Source organism: Argentina silus (genome assembly GCF_951799395.1).
Source record: "Argentina silus genome assembly, chromosome: 3".
NCBI lineage: Eukaryota > Metazoa > Chordata > Actinopteri > Argentiniformes > Argentinidae > Argentina > Argentina silus.
Window position 1 is genome coordinate 16,938,494 of NC_139657.1, and position 21,718 is coordinate 16,960,211.

At 44.2% G+C, this 21,718-nt stretch overlaps 1 protein-coding gene across 1 annotated transcript in view; it reads right to left on the minus strand.

Annotated features, from left to right (window-relative positions):
* The window catches only part of ntrk3a (neurotrophic tyrosine kinase, receptor, type 3a), a gene marked incomplete at both ends in the record, with an annotated part of 139,145 nt that overhangs the window by 55,047 nt on the left and 62,380 nt on the right, over positions 1–21,718 (minus strand). Inside the window, 6 exons of the mRNA XM_083665589.1 lie at positions 10,820–10,922; positions 12,190–12,245; positions 14,254–14,550; positions 16,572–16,713; positions 17,029–17,171; positions 17,588–17,742. Of these exons, the coding sequence (XP_083521715.1) occupies positions 10,820–10,922; positions 12,190–12,245; positions 14,254–14,550; positions 16,572–16,713; positions 17,029–17,171; positions 17,588–17,742 (896 nt within the window). The remainder of the gene's footprint in view (positions 1–10,819; positions 10,923–12,189; positions 12,246–14,253; positions 14,551–16,571; positions 16,714–17,028; positions 17,172–17,587; positions 17,743–21,718) is intronic.

Below are 21,718 nucleotides of genomic sequence, written 5' to 3' on the forward strand. Positions count from 1 at the left end.
ATCCACAGTTCATAAAACTCTGGATGTTGAGTAATTAAATGGTTCACCAGTCTTTCAAACGGACTCTCAAAGAACCATTCAAAGAGGCTGCAGGATGGAGAGAATCTATGAAAACCCAAGGGCCCACTTTAAAACACACACACACACACACACACACACACACACACACACACACACACAATCACACACAAGCAAATGTCTCTCCCTATCTCTCTCTATATATCTCTCTCCCCCTCTCCCTCTCTCCCTCCATCCATCCCTCCTGCTCTGTAGTCTACTGAAGCAGAGCCCCTGTGTGTGCAGCTCAAACAAATGATGCCAAGCCTGCAGTAATCAAAAGTCATTTGGATACTCTGTGATTTCAACTAGGTCCTGTTAGGGTCCCATCATGTCCACTGCTATGAGATGTCCCTGGACACATGACAGGCCTCAGATCTTTCCAGATGAGAGGCCGTAGTGTTGTGGGACAAGAGCCTTTATGCTGTTATTCTATTTTCTGTTTGAAAAGCATCTAAAGCTCTCAGTTTCTCTCTCTCTCTACACACTCTGTGTGGACCAGACGCCAATGCAGAGCCCTTTAGTTTGTCGCTTCAGTGCCAGGGACGAGAGCAATAGCTCAATAATTGATATTTCATAGTTTTGTTCCATTTTCAGTTTTTCAAAGTGACATGGCTTTGAGTTTAGCATGCCATGGAAAACTGGCAACTTTCACCTCACGGAAGAAAAGAACTTTGGCTTTTTATCACACAATAAGAAACAGATAGAGACGTACAGAATCTGACTGTTGGCCGTATTTAATTCATACACTTTCTCACTTCATAGGCTTCACTCTAAGCTGTCACCATATGTAACTTCCACAGTCTGCTTTCATCGTCATAGACTTCACTATATCTTGACACCATACCATACTGTAGGCCGAAACAATAGGCTAGAAAACCTGCTTAATTGCCAGACAGTGGGAGTTAGATTTTCAAAAGAGAAATAAAAGCTTTAGAATTTCCAGAACTGATCCACTGTCCCATAGGTTTGGTCTCCTCCCGCTGCAGCTGATTTTCAGACCCGGAGGAACTGTCTGGAGAGCAGTGGCTATATGGCTGCTTTACTGATCAAGACAGTGTTTGAGAATACATTGGGAAAAAATAAGCCCATAATTATGTATATATTTAAATAGCCAATTAAAATGGTAATGAACATACAGTGAATACTGTTTTCCTTTAGGGAATCTATATGGTTGTTCTTGTATTCTGCTGTATCTCTCTCTCCCTCTCTCTCTCTCTCCCTCTCTCTCTCTCTCTCTCTCTCTCTCTCTCTCCTCCTTCCCTCCCTCCCTCCCTCCGACAAGGTCATGTGAATCCCAGCCATGCATTCTTCCTGAGCTTAACACCGGAGGCCCTGTGGCCTTGTCTGTTGGATGGGAAACACATAATTCTCTCTTTTCTTTGAAGCAAACTAAATTCATTTGGAATTAGATGCATCACAGGGCATCAGGGAGTTAAACAGACTAATACACTGCTAATAATTGATGGAGAATACTAAATCCTCTTATTTGAGCATTTACATTGTCACTTCTATGCAGAGTGTATAAAGACTATTACTGAATGGAGAGCTAAAGTTCAGCCATGTCATAGTACCATGTATTATTGATTAGAGTACTATTCCAGCTCTGGTTGTAAAATGGTCTCTGAAAATAATAGGCATACGTGCACAGACACACACACACACACACACAGACACACACACACACACACACACACACACACACACACACACACACACACCCATACACACACACACACACACACACACACACACACACACACACACACACACACACACACACACACACACACACACTGTTGTCCATTGCTATTCCAAGCCCTATTTCAAGCACACATCCTGCCAGTGCTATTTTCATCTAGATGGGAGAGAGAGGTGGCGAGTAGAGGTATGTAGGCAGGCTGGCTGTAGAGGTGCCAACACATTCTCATACCAGTCTGCCAGGCTGTGGGTCCTGGTTCTTGGCAGTAACTCATTCTACCACTCAGTTAAACAGACCAGGACCCCTAAAGCCTCCATCTTGGCCTGTTTTCATATGGACCTTTGTCTATGCTTTCATGGGCCTGTGTGTGTGTCTGGTGCCGTGCCGTGGTTGTGGTGGTGATTATGGTGCTCAGCCCTTCTGCCAAGCATATCTGGGCCGGTGGCAGTGTCTTTTCTCTCCACCAACAGACAAGAACTCCTAAAGCCTCTATGTGTGTGTGTGTGTGTCTGTGTGTGTATGTGTGTGTGTGTGTGTGTGTGTGTGTGTGTGTGTGTGTGTGTGTGTGTGTGTGTGTGTCTGTCTGGTGCTACTGTGGTGGTGATTATGTTGTAGCTCTGCCACTCTGCTACGGTGCTATTTCTAGACCCGAGGACATTGGAGGACAGCCAGCATCTCCAGGGTGTTTCTCATGCATCTTGAACACACATCAATAAGTCACGAAGGGTCTTGAGGACTCCTGGTTTTGTTTTGAACCACAGTGGCACAGAAAACGGGTGGCAGATGGGGGAGTGATCTGGGGCATTGGAAGGGGGCTAGGGAAACACTGTTCAGTCTTCTCTATAAACCCTAACAAGGGAGCTTAGATAGCCTGGCTATGTAGTTGAAGGGATGTCACTTATTACTCTGATAAGATGCCCTATGCCAAGGTGAATGCCATCAACCATGTCCCATAGGCAGTGCAAGCCTTATATTTTCACTCTACACTACCAATTGATCTGAATGGACCACAGGCATGTAATGTAGCCATGTAGGATGCTTGCTAAATGTAGCATCCTAAGTAGTTCCCTTCAGACTCTCTTCCACAGTGCAATGGCCAGAACCCAGTCAGTCATGAAGGATCTACTCTGCTTCACGGGTGTGTATTAATCGCCCTTCGGTGCTATCCAGGTAATGTTGCATAGCGACAGGGTAACCCTTGTGACAGACGTAGGATGGGGAATGTCAAGGGTAAGAGGAAAGAGGGGGGTGGGGGGTGGGGGGTGGGGGTGATTGTGTCTGGGGGGGTAGGGTAAGGGGAGTGTGTGTGTGTGTGTGTGTGTGTGTGTGTGTGTGTGTGTGTGTGTGTGTGTGTGTGTGTGTGTGTGTGTGTGTGTGTGTGTGTGTGTGTGTAGGAGAGGTACAGTAGGTGAGAGTGAGGCCTAGGAGAGCGTGCAGGAGCTGCTGCACGGCGGTGGGTGCAGTGAGGTTTAGCTGCAGGGCAGTGAGGCCTGAAACAGGCCAGTTAGTCACAGAGGGATAGTACAGACATGAGACACAGGCACTGCTCCTGTATGAGTGGCAGGACCTAATCCTGTGTGTCTCTGTCTCTCTGATCTGGTCTGGTCTACCTCGCAAACCTGTCTGTGTGCTGATACGTAGGCCACTGCTTCACACAGGCAAGGGCACGGGATTGGGACCAGGGAGGAGATGGTGTGTATGTATGTGTGTGTGTGTGTGTGTGTGTGTGTGTGTGTGTGTGTGTGTGTGTGTGTGTGTGTGTGTGTGTGTGTGTGTGTGTGTGTGTGTGTGTGTGTGTGTGAAACTAGCCTTCACATCTGCCTGCTGAGTGACAAGACTTCACAGGCCAGTAGACAATGAACAGAGGACAAAGGAGGAACAGACCAGAGGACAAAGGAGGAACAGACCAGAGGACAAAGGAGGAACAGACCAGAGGACAAAGGAGGAACAGACCAGAGGACAAAGGAGGAACAGACCAAGAGCAATTTAGAGAGGTCAGAGGTGTGTGTCTCTAATCATTCTCTAGGTCTGTCTGTCTGTCTGTCCGGCTGGCTGGCTGGCTGTCTGCCTGTCTGTCTGACCCTTGATCTCCTTATGAATCTATGACACTTCTCTACCAAGGAAATATCGTGGGGTTGTATCCAATTTTATTCTAGCATTTTTGAAGAGCAGTCTAGAATTTCAGAAGTTCAAGTTAGAGAGACACCATGTTGCATTGCAAAGGCACCATCTACTGTATTTTAGAAGAATCAGGTGGACCTGTCGCTCTCATTCTAAACAAAATTAGGCAAAGATCATTCATAAATAATCACATAACTGAAATCACATTACACTGTGGTGTTTTTTGGTTTTTTTTATTCGGAACTTAAAGCTTTCTGGACACCAAATGAGATTGTCTTTAGACAGAAGGCTACAGTATATAGCCTCAGACCAAACATGTAATTTCTCCTATTAGCAAGGAGTTTGTTGTAGACAGAAGTGGAGTTGCAGATGCCTAATGGAATCAGTTGTCCCTTGTCCTGCTCCCTTTTTCTTAAAAGCCTCAAAAAGCTTTTCCAACTGTGTATCACCAGATGAATCTATGTACACCCTGCAGGCATGGAAACTAACCCTATAACATTACAGGATCCAGGAAGCATGGCGTTGGCACAGGAGGCGGTGGATATCTGGGATGGCTGGGTGGCACAATGGAAATCTCCAGTAACTTCATCAACTGGTCTGGTGTTTCCTGTCAATCCAGATGACTTATCATGCATTAGTGATATTTTAAAACAAATAACCAGTTATTATGGTGCAAGCTGCTCTTGAAAATTGACGTGGGGTGACCTCAAAAGCTGGGATGTTGACAAGAGAAAAGACTGACAAGAAAACAGAGCAATGTAGGCCCTGAGGGCGGATGCTGCTCGAAACGACAACAGCTGACAAGTCTTTCAACAGAAAAAGGCACATTTATATACACAACTACTGAAATCTGAAGTAAGTGAAAAGTCAATAGTTGCAGTGAGAAGCCAACACACAATGGAGTGTAAATCACTACACCAAACAAAGTAGTGAGAGAGAGAGAGAAAGAGAAAGAGAGAAAGTAGAGGTGGTCACTGCAGTGCAGTCCAGGCATCCACAATCAATCAAAACGGTTACCACTCTGTCAATGAGAAGGAATGAGGCCACTCAAGGGCTCCCTCTCCCCATCTCCTCCTTATTGTGCCTTTCACTAAACCAGTAATTAGAACCACATACCTGAACACTGAAATAAATCACTCTCCCTGCGGGAAACAATGAAACAAAATATCATGCCAAGGAATGTGTTTGTGTGTGTGTGTGTGTGTGTGTTGTGTGTGTGTGTGTGTGTGTGTGTGTGTGTGTGTGTGTGTGTGTGTGTGTGTGTGTGTGTGTGTGTGTGTGTGTGTGTGTGTGTACTATATGACTTAACCATGACAGATGAGTAAATCAATGGGATTCAGTAGGCTACAACACACCACCATGTCAGAGCTTTAATCTGGATCCCAGTACTACAGAGCTGGGGACCATTCTATTGGAGACATCAGAGCAGTCTGCTGGCTGAACCAGAGGACAAAGGAGGAACAGACCAGAGGACAAAGGAGGAACAGACCAAGAGCAATTTAGAGAGGTCAGAGGTGTGTGTCTCTAATCATTCTCTAGGTCTGTCTGTCTGTCTGTCTGTCCGGCTGGCTGGCTGGCTGGCTGGCTGGCTGGCTGTCTGCCTGTCTGTCTGAGCCTTGATCTCCTTATGAATCTATGACACTTCTCTACCAAGGAAATACAGCTGGAATCAATATAATAGAATGCTCATGTACTCATGACAGTATACTGTGATCGTTTTAGTTTTAGCACAGTCTATATTAAATACATTCTCTTGGAAAACATAATACTGTTTTGAGAACAAAGGACAAGTAGACATTTGTGACAGTGTTCTTGTCAAAACACCAGCTTTGTCTAATCACATATTTCTATAAAGATTCATTCAAGTAAAGATGATCTCCTTAATTGCAGATGTGTTTATGACCTAAACAGCAAATATTTGTGGGGAGTGATATTCAAGCAAGCATGTTGATAATTTCTAGCACGGTCAATTCCAGTTTATATCCATTCTCTGATTGGCATATTTGAGGCAAAACAATAATATCCAGCCATGAATAATTACAGGGTTTGACATGGTAGTGAAGCATTGGTATTAATCTTGCAAAAGTGAATATAATTGCATCAGTGCATACATGGCCATTGCTAACAAAGAAAACAACTTCAACACAGTATAGCTACTACAATAACAGAGAACAGACAAGAGACTAAATCATTAGAGAGTATCAAAGCACCAATGAACATACTACAAAAATGACCCAAGCATGAACCCTGCAGATAATTTACAAAAGCACTAAAAACGTTGCACCTGTGACCCGATCATGCAACACTTTCATTGAAGACAAGTACCCTTGAATTAAACCAAGGTGGTCAGGCGGTCTGATGGTCTGAATTTCAAGGTAAAAATAATATGGCTTATAAGTTTATTTGATGGACTTGAACAGTACAGTGTGTATTGTGTACTGAGAGTGGACAGTGTGTGTACTGTGAGAGTACTGTATGTACAGTAGTTATGCCACTCCCACGCCGGTGTCTGATTGATGAATGGTACTCCTGGTCAAGTAGTGAAAGTCTGGGTATAAAACAACTCTGCAGGAAAAAGGCCTGTCAGATTTATTGGAGGACATAAAGGGGGGATGGGAGAGATGACTCAGCTAGTGTGTGCTGTCAAAGTCAGGAACGCTCTAACACGTCAGCGCGGCAAACACAAACACACACAGACACACACACACACACACACACACACACACACACACACACACACACACACACTTTCATCTCAAAGGTAAGCATTCTGTGGAGAAAACAAACCTGGAGGAGAAGCCATCTTCCTCTGCAGTGTATGTGAGAGGGTCCTGAGGTCATACTGTCATATTTAAGACAGGCATATTTCAGTGGTCTCGGTTCGACCCCTCACTATGGCACTGCACTCTTGCACGTTCCTATTTGCTGAAGCACCTTCCAATCACGCCTGGTACAGGCCAGGAGGCGTGTGCTGCACGTTAGCCCCGCCCAGCGCCGAGTGCAGAGAGGATAGTTTAAATCAGGGTCATGTGATGCGAGGAGGCAAGGGAGGCAGTGCCTCCTCAAGATAGTGATTACATCACAAGGTTCCTGGTTCGATTTCGACCCTCGACACTTCTTGCATGTCATCCCTCCTCTCTCTTCCATCCTTCCTGTCAATCTCTACTGTCTCTATCCCAATAAAGCAGAAATGCCCAAAAAACATATTTAAAAAAAAAAAAAGCAAGAATAAAATTGCCTCATTTGTCAAGAAATATGGGGGAATTTGAGATTTGAAGACAAATAGAAAACAACGACCCAGTAGCATAGTGGTCATAGTGGTTTCTGACTTCCCGACAGCTCTTGCCTCCAGATAGGAGATGTACAGCGATATGTGATTATGAAGGGACAATGCCCAAATTCATATTGAAAGTCACGTGATAGGAGGCAGTGCTTTTACTTTCCTGTGATTGAACAACTGCCCTGTCAAGAATGGATAGACCCTCCTACTTTACCTCACATGATAAAATGCTAAGTCATGCCCAGCTGTCAATAACAGTTCAATGTTTGGAGGAAACGGGGGAATCCAGGTCTTTGATCAAGCTGCTAGCGATGTAGTGGTTGCTCTGAGTGCTGTGTTCAGTCACTGTTTCATGCGCTCCGGTTTAATCTTGTGTTGAGTCAAGGGGCAAAGTGCTGTAAGCAAGAGAGGATCCCCCCAAACCCCCCTAGTAAAGTTTTGTTCTCAATATCTGCCCCCTCAAATCCCAGAAGCAGGAAACGCCACTGGTTTAAATACGCCCTGCAGTCTAGCTGTGCCACACAGGAGGAGGGCAGAAACCCAGGTAACACTGAGAGCATAGAGGCAGAGCTAATAGCACAACCTGCCTTTCACCAGTTCCCCCTGTTCTCCTCAACACCTTCCAGCTAGAATAGAATCAATTAGAATTTCATAGAGTTTCTTCCAACACCACCCAGCCAGGCAGAGGAAACATGTGGAGAAATCAAATAGAGACGGCTGTACCTCCACATAAACTGTGGCATGAAAACATGGCCATCAATTGACGCTACAGCACCTGCAACAAGGGGCTCATTTATAAAACTCTGTTCCCTTCTGATGTTGTTTAATATGTTGTATTAGCGTAGCAGTGTAACATTCAGCTGCTTCTCCTGCTGGACAGCCATTCAGTCTCCACAGGAGTAGATTAAGGTTATTTACGCTTCATTTCATGCGAACAACTCTCATTCATTCGACTGGACGGGGACCAAGAGAATGAAATAAAGTCTCAACACTTTGACCGCAAAACAGGATTCTTCAACACTCCGACAGCCAGGGGCGATGGAACAGAGGGAACCACTGTTTGGAATAAAAAGAGAAGGATGTGGGGGGGGGGGGGATGTTGGGGGGAGAAGAATTCTCAAGAATGAGACAATGGATGTATTTTATGGTGAGGCTATTCTCCTCCTGAAGTCACACAGCATTCCAAAGTCTTTTCTCAGACAAGGCATACAAGATACAAAACAAAACTGCCAAAGGACATTTGCGAGCTTCGCTGCTCTCCTATCCTCCTCGCCTTACTGTCACATGCCAATCACACAGGATTACCTTGGAAACAACATCAACAACAGACATTCTAAAGAGCTCGAGAGAATAACAGATTCTGTTACTGCTTTTCTTTCTCTAACATCCCCTGTTCACAAGGAGAGGGGGGAGAGCAGTGCTGGCATGCGTGTCCAATCACAAACAGGGGACATGTGAGGACATCCAATCCGAATGTGAGCACAGCCAATCAAAGGAGTCATTAAAAGGTAAATAACACGGAAGCTAGAACAAGCCTCCAGACTCCCCCTGTGCTCCAGTGTTGCCAAATTGACTGCATCACAACCAGGAAATCAGAGAGAGAAAGAGAGAGAGAGAGAGAGACCTGGGGTTGAATGCAGAACAGCAGAACTAGGAGACAGTGTGTGCCTGCATGTAAACAGCTGGGGAGCCAACCAGGCAGAACGTCCAGGCGGAGCGACCAGGCGGAGCACATACTGCCAGTCCCCACCACCCCCCTCCGCAGACGTTCTTCCTTCATTTTTTTTTTCATTCATTCCACTTCCGATGATGTTATCGCTCTAATCTGCTTTTAATTAACTGGGTTAGAAAGGATTGGGAGCCGCTTTCTGTTGTTGTTAAACAGAGGGAGAGAAAACACAGAAGGGGAAAGGGGTGGAGGAGGAGAGGAGGAGAGGAGGAGAGAGCCGAAGAGGAGGGAGCCAAGGAGGAGGAGAGGAAAAAAGGAGTCCCCCCGTGGGAACAGAAGTGAAATGGAGAAAGTCAATGGAGATGGCAGCGTGCCAAGCCAAAGCTAGCCCAGGCAGCCAGCGGTAGATATATGCATTCATTAGACAACTACAGGCCTCATACAGGGGCCTCTGGGTATTCTAATGTTGTTAACATCAGATACAGGGACTGATCACTTTCCACTTGATGATGAAAGACAAATGAAATGCCACAGGCTCCCAGATGGACGAACAGAGAAATACAGTACATTTAAGCACTCCTTTGAAACGTGTGTGTGTGTGTGTGTGTGTGTGTGTGTGTGTGTGTGTGTGTGTGTGTGTGTGTGTGTGTGTCTGTGTGTGTGTGTGTGTGTGTGTGTGTGTGTGTGTGTGTGTGTGTGTGTGTGTGTGTGTGTGTGTGTGTGTGTGTGTGTGCTATATCGTAATTGTACATGCTTGCACATGAATGTCACACGCATGGCATATTCTTATGAGATGTGACGTTATTACTTGCAGCATAGTAACAAGGGAGCTGATTTTAGTGAATGGCGTGTTCAATGTTAAAATGTGATTAAAATGAGAGAGAGAGAGAGAGAGAGAGGGACAGAGAGAGAGAGAGAGAGAGAGAGAGAGAGAGAGAGAAAGCGAGATTAAGAGAAGAGAGAAAGAGAGAGAGAGAGAGAGAGATCATAATTCCTTATTTTATCTGCACAAAATGCCCCCCAGCATTGCACACCACCAAAGCCTGGCATGTTCCAGAGGTGTTAGCCTACTGCAGACGTGATAAAAAACATGAGGAGGTACAGTACAGTACACAGCCATGGCAGGGCCAGAGAGAGAGAGAGAGAGAGAGAGAGAGAGAGAGAGAGAGAGAGAGAGAGAGAGAGAGGGAGAGAGACAGGGTCAGTACAGATGAAAATCATGAATACAAGAGAGGGGTGGATACGTTCATCATTAGAAGACGGAGGCAGCACAACTCTCACAACCCCCCCTCCCCCCCCAAAAAAAGACAAAGAAAGTGAGTCATGCTTCCTTTCTCTAAGAACCATTTACAGTACTAGGACACCATCAGAATCTCTCAGCTGCAGACCGAGTCAAAGCACCCAGTCCCAGCATGCAGTATAGCCAGCTGCATCTGCCTCTAGCAGAGACAGTGATAAGTAGTGCTTGGACATGACTCAAAAATACATAAGCTTATGGCTGCGACGGGAGCCATATTTGGAATTGGTTGGCATATAACTGACACTCCCGCAAACCTATTCTTCACAGGGATCAAATCTGCAATATGGCAACCATCGCATCGCCCCCCACCTCCACTCTCCTAGCTGCTCACTGCCCACGTACGGCACTGTATGTATCAGCACAAGCTATACATCAAACACAAGTTGAGGCAGAAAGACTGCAAAATGGTTTCTGTATGCAGATGTCTAGCCTACAGTATGTCAGAGAAAGAGGACTTGCTGTACAACAAACAGTCTTCTAAATGTAATAGATATGTAGGATGACAGCCAAGGAATATAGAAGGACAACCCAAGTGTAACGTTTCTTATTCTGACAGCGGAAAAGCTCTACCACAGAGAAAAAGGCTACAGTAAATAACAAGTGCTTCCTTGTTTTCCTCTCACAAACGCATTTGTTAATGTCAGTGGTGATAAATCGAGCATGCGGAGGTCCCCGCTGAGATTTGCTTACCTTTCATTCCAAACTTGGAACGTCGGCCATATTTGTTGATCAGAACGAACAGGACGAGAAGAAGGACGCAGGCGAATCCAGCAAGGCCCACAGCAATAGACACCTAGAGTAGGACAGGGCACAAGGTGTTAGGATAGCAGTAGTAGGGTTTGCAATGGCTGCAGGGAACAGACACACACACACACACACACACACACACACACACACACACACACACACACACACACACACACACAACATGGAAACAGAAATGTAGCCACATACTGTATGCTCTTTCATCGCCCTCAGCTTTGTTCAGACTGAGTGCAGTACAGCCCAAAGCACAGTATACTCCTCAGAGCTTCATTTGACTGTAGCTCTTCCATGGAAAAAACTTACAAAAAAACTTAATTTGAAAAGAATGTTGCATAGGAATATTGTGGGGCTTATGACAGTACATCAAGTACTTCACCACCACCACAGTTACGGCAAATGCATAGTAATGTCTCAACCAGAGCATGTGGGTAGATTGTAGTGTGAGCTGAGCAAGGAGCGGAGCAGAGGTATTTTCTCCTGGAGCCTGGAGCTCATTTTAAAAACGTCAGAGCGTGGGCTTTTTTCTCGGGCTCCATGTCCGCTCTGGTATCGCTCAAATATGGTCCGTTTCTTTCCTTCACTAGTTATATATTAGTTACAGGTTCATAAGAGATGGTCACAAGAGATGGTGCCTCTCATTAAATTACATTGTAGTTGGGGAAGTGGATGCAGAGTGGAGCATGAAGAAATCCTGAGTGAGGAAAATTTTTTACATCCTCTCAACTCCGCTTACATGCTCTGGTCTCTCAACATTTCTAAATTCTCCTCTGGAAACACAAACACAAAGAAGAAATCAAAGCTGAGAAGCTCTGAATTACGCCATTTTAAGAAAGAAAAAAATCAATTAAAGTATAATTAGGACCACCAAACAATGTGGAGTCTAACTCTTCTCCTATGTCACTGCTCTCTTCACCCATAAAACCTTCCAATGAGGAAATAATCTCTATCCAGTCAATTACAGCACAAAGATGAGGGAAATTACATTTTTAAGAAGCTGTTAAACACACTGGCCACAAGGGAATGGGGAGATAGGAGAGCTACAAGGCCAGGGAGGGGAAAAGAAAAGAAATTGATTAAAATAGCTCAGAATGAGACCTTTTTGTTGTTTTTCTGTACTGTACTGTATGAATACAGTATATCCTCTCTATTGGAAAGACCAAGTAGTAACATGTTTCATACACAAGCTATACTGTATGCCGAAACAAGTTGGTTTTAAAAGTAATTGTCTACACTATCCAACATTGTCATCCAAAGTGTGGATGAATATTTTCAACATATCCAGTGTGAACACTCACCCCAAATGTATCCTCTTCGGGCCTGTGTGTTACTGTGATGGTCGGTGTTGGGGTCCCTGCTAAGACGAAAGAAACACATTTATCCAAAAGGATTTATGTTATGTAGCCTAAATGTACGGTAGCCTACATGATTATGCACAAACTATACCAACTAAATATACTAGTTCGGAAAGGCTGGGGAAAATAGAGGCAAAAGTTGGTTAGTAAGGAGTGGAGACCTGTAATGTGCTTGCCACACTCCCAATAGTCAATAGGTAGCTCATCAAATAAAAGCTGAGAATCTCTACCTTATGGTAATTGATTGATTTCAAACTTTTGGGTCCAAACTTTTGGAGTGTAGAGCCAAAAGAAGAAAAATGCTTCACTGTCCCATTACTTACGCAGGGAACTGTATATAATTTGCGAGCAATGTTAGCTAAGTTGATCACTGGCTAATTAGCGCTTTTCAAGAGTGACGAAAAAGGGGAAAGGGTTGTTGTTCTCGAAACATCACTTCTTTTTAAAGCCAATCAAAATGTAAATTCTCGCAGCCTCTCGCAGCCGGTGTTCCAAGAAAGCCAAAAATTCTCCAGACCTCCGGAGGCGTGAGAATTACGTCAGGTTATGCGAGACTAGGATAAGCATGACCTGTGTAACAGACCAAAGCTTCACAGAGCTCTGCAGACCCTCAACCCCTTGCAGTTAACTGAGGTCCTAGTCAACGTAACCGCTGTTGGGAGCTGTGATTGGAGCTGTGTGAAGTCAGTAGGAGTGTTGTCCTTCACAGGCCAGTGTCCATTACTGATAACACTAGGCCTGTTTCTAGTCTCTCCTCATCTGTAGCGAACTTCTTTCGAGACGTAACGCCCTCTGGGTAACTCTCAGCTAACAGGACAGTGTAGGGGAGCGAGGCGGAGCAGAGCTACAGCAGGGTGTTTTCAGAAGGGCTTGTCTGTCCGATCCTACCCGCTTAGCACGGTTCTCGCTTCTCTCTCTCTCTCTCTCTCTCTGTCTCTGACTCAGTCTCTCTCTCTCTCTCTCTCTCTCTCTCTCTCTCTCTCTCTCGCTCTCTCTCTCTCTCTCTCTCTCTCTCTGTCTCTGACTCAGTCTCTCTCTCTCTCTCTCTCTCTCTCTCTCTGTCTCTGACTCGGTCTCTCTCTCTATCTCTCTCTCTCTCTCTCTCTCTCTCTCTCTCTCTCTCTCTCCATCCCTACAACCAAGTGGACTCATCCAACATCATTTTGAGCTCTGACAGTAACAATCTGTCACTCCGCGTTCGTTCTTTCTGGAGGCGTGATGTCAATCTAAGGGGGCCTAGTGTGAAGGTCACTGACTGGCGCTTGCCTCTGCGTTTAACTCCTAAATTAGAACAGATTAAAAAACGTAATGGAAGTGCCCTCTGGCTGGGGGATGCCTGTTGGTGCTCCAATCCAAGAGGAGAGAGGCTTGGCTGTAACCTTGAGTCTCTGCCTGCTAATAGAAGAGTGTCTATGCTGCCAATAACTTTTTAAAAGGGATGTGAATATCAAACGACTGAAATGAAACTAATCAAACACTTTATTAAGCCTCCGTGACCTTTTTATGACTTTGCTTGTTAAGTGGATGTCATGGATGGTGGTGCTATTCCTTGTTGACTGAGTTAGAAAGAAAATCACTTACCATAATCGTAATCTGTGAGAGGGAGAGAAGAGAGACGAGAGATTGTCAGTGTCACGTTCAGCTAACACCCAATGTGCATACATGTGAAACCATGGAGGACACAGAATAACATTTCCAACAAGAGCTTATTTTCACCTCAAAATAAGTCTCCTTTTTATTAATAGAGGTGTGATGGAGTGTGTCTACATTTAACAGTGAACCTGTTAATAAGACTGTAACACATAGTTTAAATTAAAACCTTAAGAGAGCAAGCTCTATCATCCAGGCAATTCCCTGTTGGACTGATTAAAGGTTGGATTGATACACTAATTATGAAATGGCCATGCTACAAAGGACAAAATTGGCTGTTGAGTGAATATTTGAGCTATTTGTTCCTAAAGGGTTAGGAACAAAGTTTTGGGGTAAGGGTAAGGATAAGGGTATTACCCTCAAACGGCGCGTTGAGGAAGTGTCCATATACGGTCTTGGTGGTGACTCCCAGGAAGTTGCTGGCCTCCAGGGTGTAGTTGCCGTTGTTGTGGTGGGTGGGGTTCTTGAAGGTGAGGCAGCCCTCCAGGTAATCCTGGTAGATCTCCATATCGATACGGACGTAAGCGCTTTGAGGGATCTCCTTGTCCCGGTGGAACCAACGCAGCGTGGGGTGGGGGTAGCCTCGCACTGTGAACTCTATACAGGTGTCATGGCGACGCTCTGGCTCCTCCAGGTTCAGGATGGTAGGGGGGACTGTTGGAGAGTGAAATAGGGTGGTGGGTGTGGTTTCAAACTCAATTTGTGAATGGGCAGAGACTTATAGGCATGTTCCTACTGCACAGTAGTTCCCAGCCAGCATTAACACACGTATTCTATTCTCTTCCTTCCACAGTGAACAATGCACAGTATGTTGAGGTAATATATTACATTGTGCCATTGTCATTGCATGTTCTACTAACCCTTCTTATCCTTGTTCCGGTTTCTGCACTTGTTATGATTGTTTTGTCAGAGGAGTTCTAAAGCCAGAGTTCTGTTGATCTTTGAACCTGCCAATAGGCTGTAGTTGACCCCAGTAACATCTGTTTGTCTATGCGTTTGTGGATGAGTGGACACATCATCCCTGAAGGAAGGCAGCCAAAGGCAGCAGTCATATTATTGTTCCTGATAAAAGTCCCCAGTGTTTCACTCTCCCTGCATGGATAGTATGGTAAAAGCTAACCATGTAATTACTAGACAGTTAATATGCCATATAGGACTCATATAATACATCAATCAAAGGATTAGATTTACATAGAGAATAGCACAGAGACAGCAAAGAGAGAGAGAAAAAGAGAGAGAGAGAAAAAGAGAGAGAGAGAAAAAGAGAGAGAGAGAGAGCGTGAGAGAGAGACAGAGTGAGAGACAGAAAGAGAGAGACAGACAGACAGAGAGAAGCAGACAAAAAAAGAGAACGAAAGAAAGAGAGAGAGAGAGAGAATTTGCAGTTCTCATCATAATCTCTGTGAATCAATATACTGGGTACGTCCAGAGTAGTGTTACACCACTGTTGGACAACACACTAACTGTGAATGTAAAAGCAACAGCAACAAACCATCATCGTATTACTCTGGGATGGTAAAGTACCCGGCTGAGGGAAACAGTGTGATCTGATAACGTAAGTGTTTGATTGCTCAGTGAAAACAGACCACATGTCTGGGCCAGGTAGACTAGGCCTTCTGTAGTGTAGGAAAATAACAGTTTAACAAAGAGGTGGCAAGTTAGTGCTGTATTATCAAATGTTATTTCTAAAGATGTGTGGCACCTCCAGTGTGGCTCAATATAGTGTTATAGGTGTGTTGACAATAGTCACCATGGAAAAGGTCCAGCACAAAAGCATTTATGCATTTATGACTCACGACTCATGGAACACGTTTCAAACCGTCAGCAATCACTTCCAACTAATCACCACAGCAGCTGTTGTCACTGTTTTAAGGCATGTTACAACAGACAAGCCAACTGGCTGCTGGATGATGTGTAATTACTGTGAAAGTTAGGCATGTGGTTGTATATTTACAAAAACAACAACAAGAGCAACAACACAAACAAAAACAAATGGCTTTACTGCACCAGTGCACAGAATCACTAGAAGAACCCTCCAGATGTGTTCCCGTAGACAGGGTCAGATCCCCCTTCCCTCCTCCCTCCTCCCCTCCTTCACCCTCCCTCTTCGTTGGAAAGCAATCAGGGACATTATGTGATGAAACATTCTATAAATCTCTGTAATCTTTCACATTGAGCCCCGCTGCTGCCTTCTCATGGATGAAATATCCACATCCCAGGGAACAAAGGAAACACCCTCTGCTCTGCTAGATCAATAATCAACACAAGGGCCTCTCTGTGTGGGCAGTGATTGAAGGTAGGAGTCAGGGTATCGCGGTGCATCGCAATCGTGTCTCCCTTTCCTGCATCTTCATTGGCACTTACCAAATGGACAAATGAAGAGAGGAGACTAAGAAAGGACGCCATTCTAGACTATTGAAATGCAGCCACAAGATTGGCACATGAGTCAAAGAGTTGAGGAGGGTGTGTCTCAATACACACAGCTTCCTCTCTTGCCTCTCCTTCATTTATAGTCATTTGGAGATGCTGAATAGATGAAAATGCCCAACCCTTTGGCCACTCTTTATATAGTGCATAATTTGCTTATAGAGTACAAGGTTTTCTAAGTCATCTATGAACAGAAGACCTTCTAATAGCTTTATATATATAAATATATATCATCTGTATGTACGTACATTGGACGGTGAGCTGGATGGAGACGTTGGTCATCCCCACCACGTTCTCAGCAATGCAGGTCAGCATGAAGCCATTGTCGTCACGACTGGCGTTGACCAGTGTCAGGTTGGTGGAGTGAACGCTGGGCCAGTAGACGTTAGACTGGAACACAAGAGAAGAGAGATAGAGCTGAGTGGTCTGGTCCATGATGAAGACGAGTGAGCAAATGTTGCTATTCCTTCAGATAGGATGTATAATGCAGAGTCTCAGACAGCTCACAAACAAAGCTGTGTTCAATTCCCATTGCGATTCACTTCGGACAAACAGTTTGATAGTTCCTGGATTGACAGTATCTCGAATGCAACTGACCCCACTCTGCTCTAATGTCACAGAACCCAATGTGATTTCAGTTTCATAAAGCGATGCCATTATATGGTAGAACACTGTCGTCACCCACTAACCACTACAGTTCCCCACCTGATGTATATTGATGGAGTGAAGGCCGTTGATAGTCCAGTCCACGTCAGGGAGGGGTAATCCTGAACCATTACAGCTGATCGTCACTTTGTCCCCCTCCACCACCGTCAGGTTACTGTGGGTCACACTGATGTCTGGTAGGTCTGAGACAGAGTGTGAGAGAGAGAGAGAGAGAGAGAGAGAGAGAGGGAGTAAGATGTCAGTGAAGCTTGATGTATAATGAACTACATTACCCAAAAAGACAGAGAATAAAATAGCAGGGGCATCACAGCTGACATGACGGTTCATTCCATAGTCTCTGTATAGTCTCTGTGTCTGTGCCTGTGTCTGGCATAGGAGACCGCTCTGAGACCATTTTAGAAGTTCTATATTCTCTCTATGACTGAAAGGGACCAAATGAGTTTCATAACAGTATGACATTATTGCGATAGGGTGCTGTCTATTTCGCAACCATGGGATGATTGAGAATGGTATCAGAGGGAGACCACAGTGTCTGTTCTCACTGCTCTCATCTGGTGCATTGTGTTGCCAGAATAATGCAGAAAAAGCAAGTTCTCACCACATTGGGAGATGTTCATGGTGTGCAGAGGGAGCTTGGTAGAGGCGTTGTTACAGTAGAGCTGCTGGGTGTGGAGGCTCGCCTCTCCTCTCTGCTGCCACAGCTGGATCCAACGGATGTCACAGCCACAGTCAAACACCACGTCCTCCAGATGCCTGCACACAGAGGACGCACATACAGGACATGTTCTTTAGCTTTGACTGACCACATGACGAAAGAGCATTATTGTTTTGAGGCATTGTACCCCAATGATGTGCTTCCTCTCTTCCATTGATTTGTTACAGAGAAAATACATGTTGGAACCGCATAAAACACAATGCAGCTCTGGTCATTTACAGTGAGGACAGAAGTGGGTGAAGGACACTGTTATCATGACCCCTCCCTTCCCTCCCTCCCCCCCCAGAACCAAACATGCATCACACCACGCCTGGGGAGAATCTGGAGCCTCTCCATCTCCAGGCAAGGCAAGGCGAAACGTGCAGCCGTGTGTGTGTATGTTTGTGTTTGTGTTTGTCTGTGTGTGTGTGTGTGTGTGTGTGTGTGTGTGTGTGTGTGTGTGTGTGTGTGTGTGTGTGTGTGTGTGTGTGTGTGTGTGTGTATGTGTGTGTGTGTGCAGAGAGTTGTTGCTTATGCTATCTTGCAACATTGTAGAAAATGGAATGAACGTATTGCAATATAAATTTGAACTTGACATGTCTGTTAAATTCTAGTCATTTAAATTACTCAGGCCATGGAAATGGGTAAAATGAGTATGTTCTGGTGGAAAAGAAGAAAGCAATGATAGCAATGTCCATATCAAAACGAAATATTGAACATGACACAGTTCTCTCTACAATTACAACATCTCTGCTTTCTCCCTTCATCCCTCTGAAGCATTTCCCACTCTCGACACCTTTCCTGACTACGCAATTATCATAAAATGTGTCCCATTTGTGTCCCTGGCGCAGGAAGAAGACTATGGAGTGGAGGTAGGGATGTCTAATCCCTTTCGTTCCACATCATCCGTACCACCACATCTTTAAAGAGACCTTGACTCCTCTGCCTTCCTCTCCTAAAGAGGCCTAGTCCCCTGCAGGGCTGTGGAGTAGAGAGGCCCTATCTGATCACCATGGGTGGTACGACTACAGCTGCCTCGCTGGGTCCATCCAGCATACATACGGCCAAAGAGAAACACTGTCTCTCTCTCTCTCTATCTCTCTCTATCTCTCTCTCTCTCTCTCTCTCTCCACCTGCATGACAATTCATTAACGTTTACATCATCTCGTGGCGCTTGCTCGCCGTGCTTATTTATATGCACCTTGGCGAAAGCAAGATAACCTCTTTCATTAACAAGATGGGGTCAGAGATACAGATATCTCACTTGAAAAATGGAGAGTGTGCATACAAAATAGGCATCTCTACACACTACTCGACTACTCGACTACTCGACTCCAACATGGGTCTGAATAAGAGACAGCGAGCCAAAGAGAGAGATATTTCTCTTATCTCTCAAAATGTGTTTGTATGGGGGTTTTGAAAGCAGAGACAAATACTTCATGTCATTACAAATGGATCAATAACGATGATGATGATGATGATGATTGCAATTCCATTGCAGTGATTAGATGGTCTAATTTGGTTTGTGTATTCTGTCCAAGGCCACAGTAAGCTGGATTCACCATTCCATGTGTGCATGTAGCTGCTTTGATGATTGTGATCAAAGGCTCCCCATTTTAACGATTAATAAAACACCTTTATAAAGCATGTACAGACAGGTGGCCTCTTTTCTTTACATCAGAACATATTGTTAGTTTATGTAAAAGTATAAACATGCTGCGAATTTAATAAATATGGCAATTTAACTGAATTAACTATAGAGCCACAATAAACTCTGGCTTGCATATTATGGATACAGACAGTAGCCATGCATGCTTTGGTTTGCATTACAGTATTAGATATTACATTTACATTTACATTTATGGCATTTAGCAGACGCCTTTATCCAAAGCGACCTGAAACAAATATATTTGACTAAGTAAGTGAATCATCTATCCATCAGTCATCATAAGAAAAATGTTTCTCTGCTAGGACCAGGGGCTATTGGCAGTCACAATGCTAGTAGAAAGGAAGATTTATTTATTTTATTTTTTTACAGGAGAAAAACTTGTACAGGGGGGTAGTGGGGATGAAGAGGTCTTTAGGAGGGACAGTTAAGATGTAGCCTGAAGAGATGGGTCTTCAATCTACGGCGCATATACACTCAACAAACACTTTATCAGGAACACTATACTAATTAATACTGGGTAGGGCCTCCCTTTATCAGGAACACTATACTAATTAATACTGGGTAGGGCCTCCCTTTGCTCTCAAAACAGCCTCAATTCTTCGTGGCATTGATTCCACAAGACATTCCTTTGAGATTCTGGTCCATGATGACATGATTGCATCACGCAATTCTGCAGATCTACCCCATCCCAAAGGCCACTGAAGAACACTGAACTCATTGTCATGTTCATGAAAGCAGTTTGAGACGACTTTTGCTTTGTGACATGGTGCATTATCCTGCTGGAAGTAGCCATTAGAAGATGGGTAAATTGTGGCCATGAAGGGATGCATATGGTCAGCAACAATACTCAAATAGGCTGTGACATTCAAGCGATGATTGATTGGTATTAACGGGCCTAAAGTGTGCCAACAAAACATTCCCCACACCATTACACCACCTCCACCATGAGAAGGTGTACAGGTGTTCCTAATAAAGTGTTCTGTGAGTGTATATCACCTTAGAATGTTTTGATATAAATGTCCCCTAGGCATATTTTGGCCAGAACACTCATTAAAACCTGGAGAGAATTTAATGTGCGTGTCTTCTCTGACCTGAATAAAACATGTTATTAACCTTTGGAAAGGTCAAAGTCGCAAGCAGCTGGAGAAACACAAGGGAGTCCAGTATACTATATGCAGAGCTAAGAAATGCAAATCTCTGATAACTTCATCTAAATCCATCAATTAAAGGGATGAAGTCGGGGATACAAAAAATAACAAGATCTCCAAAGAACAAAAGGCTTAATAGCAACAGTGATGCCAATATGAAAGATCAGTCATTAACTGTACTGTATTTGCATGGAGGGTCCCAAGACATGCTGGCTAAATGTTAGTTGCCCGTGTTTGATAATGAGTCAGGGCCATATTTGTGAAATCCCAGTCTCAGTCTCCCTGTATGATTTTAATTAAAGCTTAAACTGAGGAGAGGCAAAATACTGCCACAAAGAAATAGTGAAAAATCTAATGCCAATGACATTAAAGATTTATTAACCAACATGAAATCGCCTGGGCCTCTAATCTATACCTTTGACCAGTCGGAGCAATTAATCTAATTTAGTAGATGTCGACCGTATTGGAGTGATCCAATAATATTTCTCTAACATATCCATAACATATTCAATAATGTTTAAGCAGGGTGGGGTAATGATCTGAAAAGCTGGGATGACTCTATCCTGGTGCATAAAATGAAATTGAGAATTCCCAGTAATAAACGTGCAGTGAATACATCAATGAACTGGCATGGACTGAGGTGGGGGGCCAATGAAGAGCAAAGGCTAATTCAGCCCAGTGTGACTAAAATGGGGCCAAGGATAGATAGAAATCCCCTCCCAATCCCAGATTAAGAAACATGGAGATGACATGAAGCTTCTGTCTGCCTGTATGAACTCATTACCTTCTCTTCGATGACATTCGAAATCATAATTCCTGCAGGGATTAAATTGGCTTTCCTGCATCATTAGCCTGATCCCCGTATGAAAGGCCATTGTTTAATCATACCTTAATTACAGTTGTAAGTCCTTCTGTCACCTGGATCTAATTTTCAACCAAACACTGTGTCACATACAATCAAATGCACAACCATCATATACAATAGCACTGTGATCATTCTCTTTATACGGTTCTTATTGTAGTTCCCATCACTGAGAAGTATAAATGCAGTTTCTGTTTCACTGATAACTCATCATTATTGAACAATAACATAATTATTTCTAAATGTGGACGTCAGTTCCAAAGCATGGTAATATCTCTTTCCAAACAATACAGATTATGGCAATAGGAAAAACAGCAGGGATGGGGATACAAAGGAACAATATGTTTTTAGACACA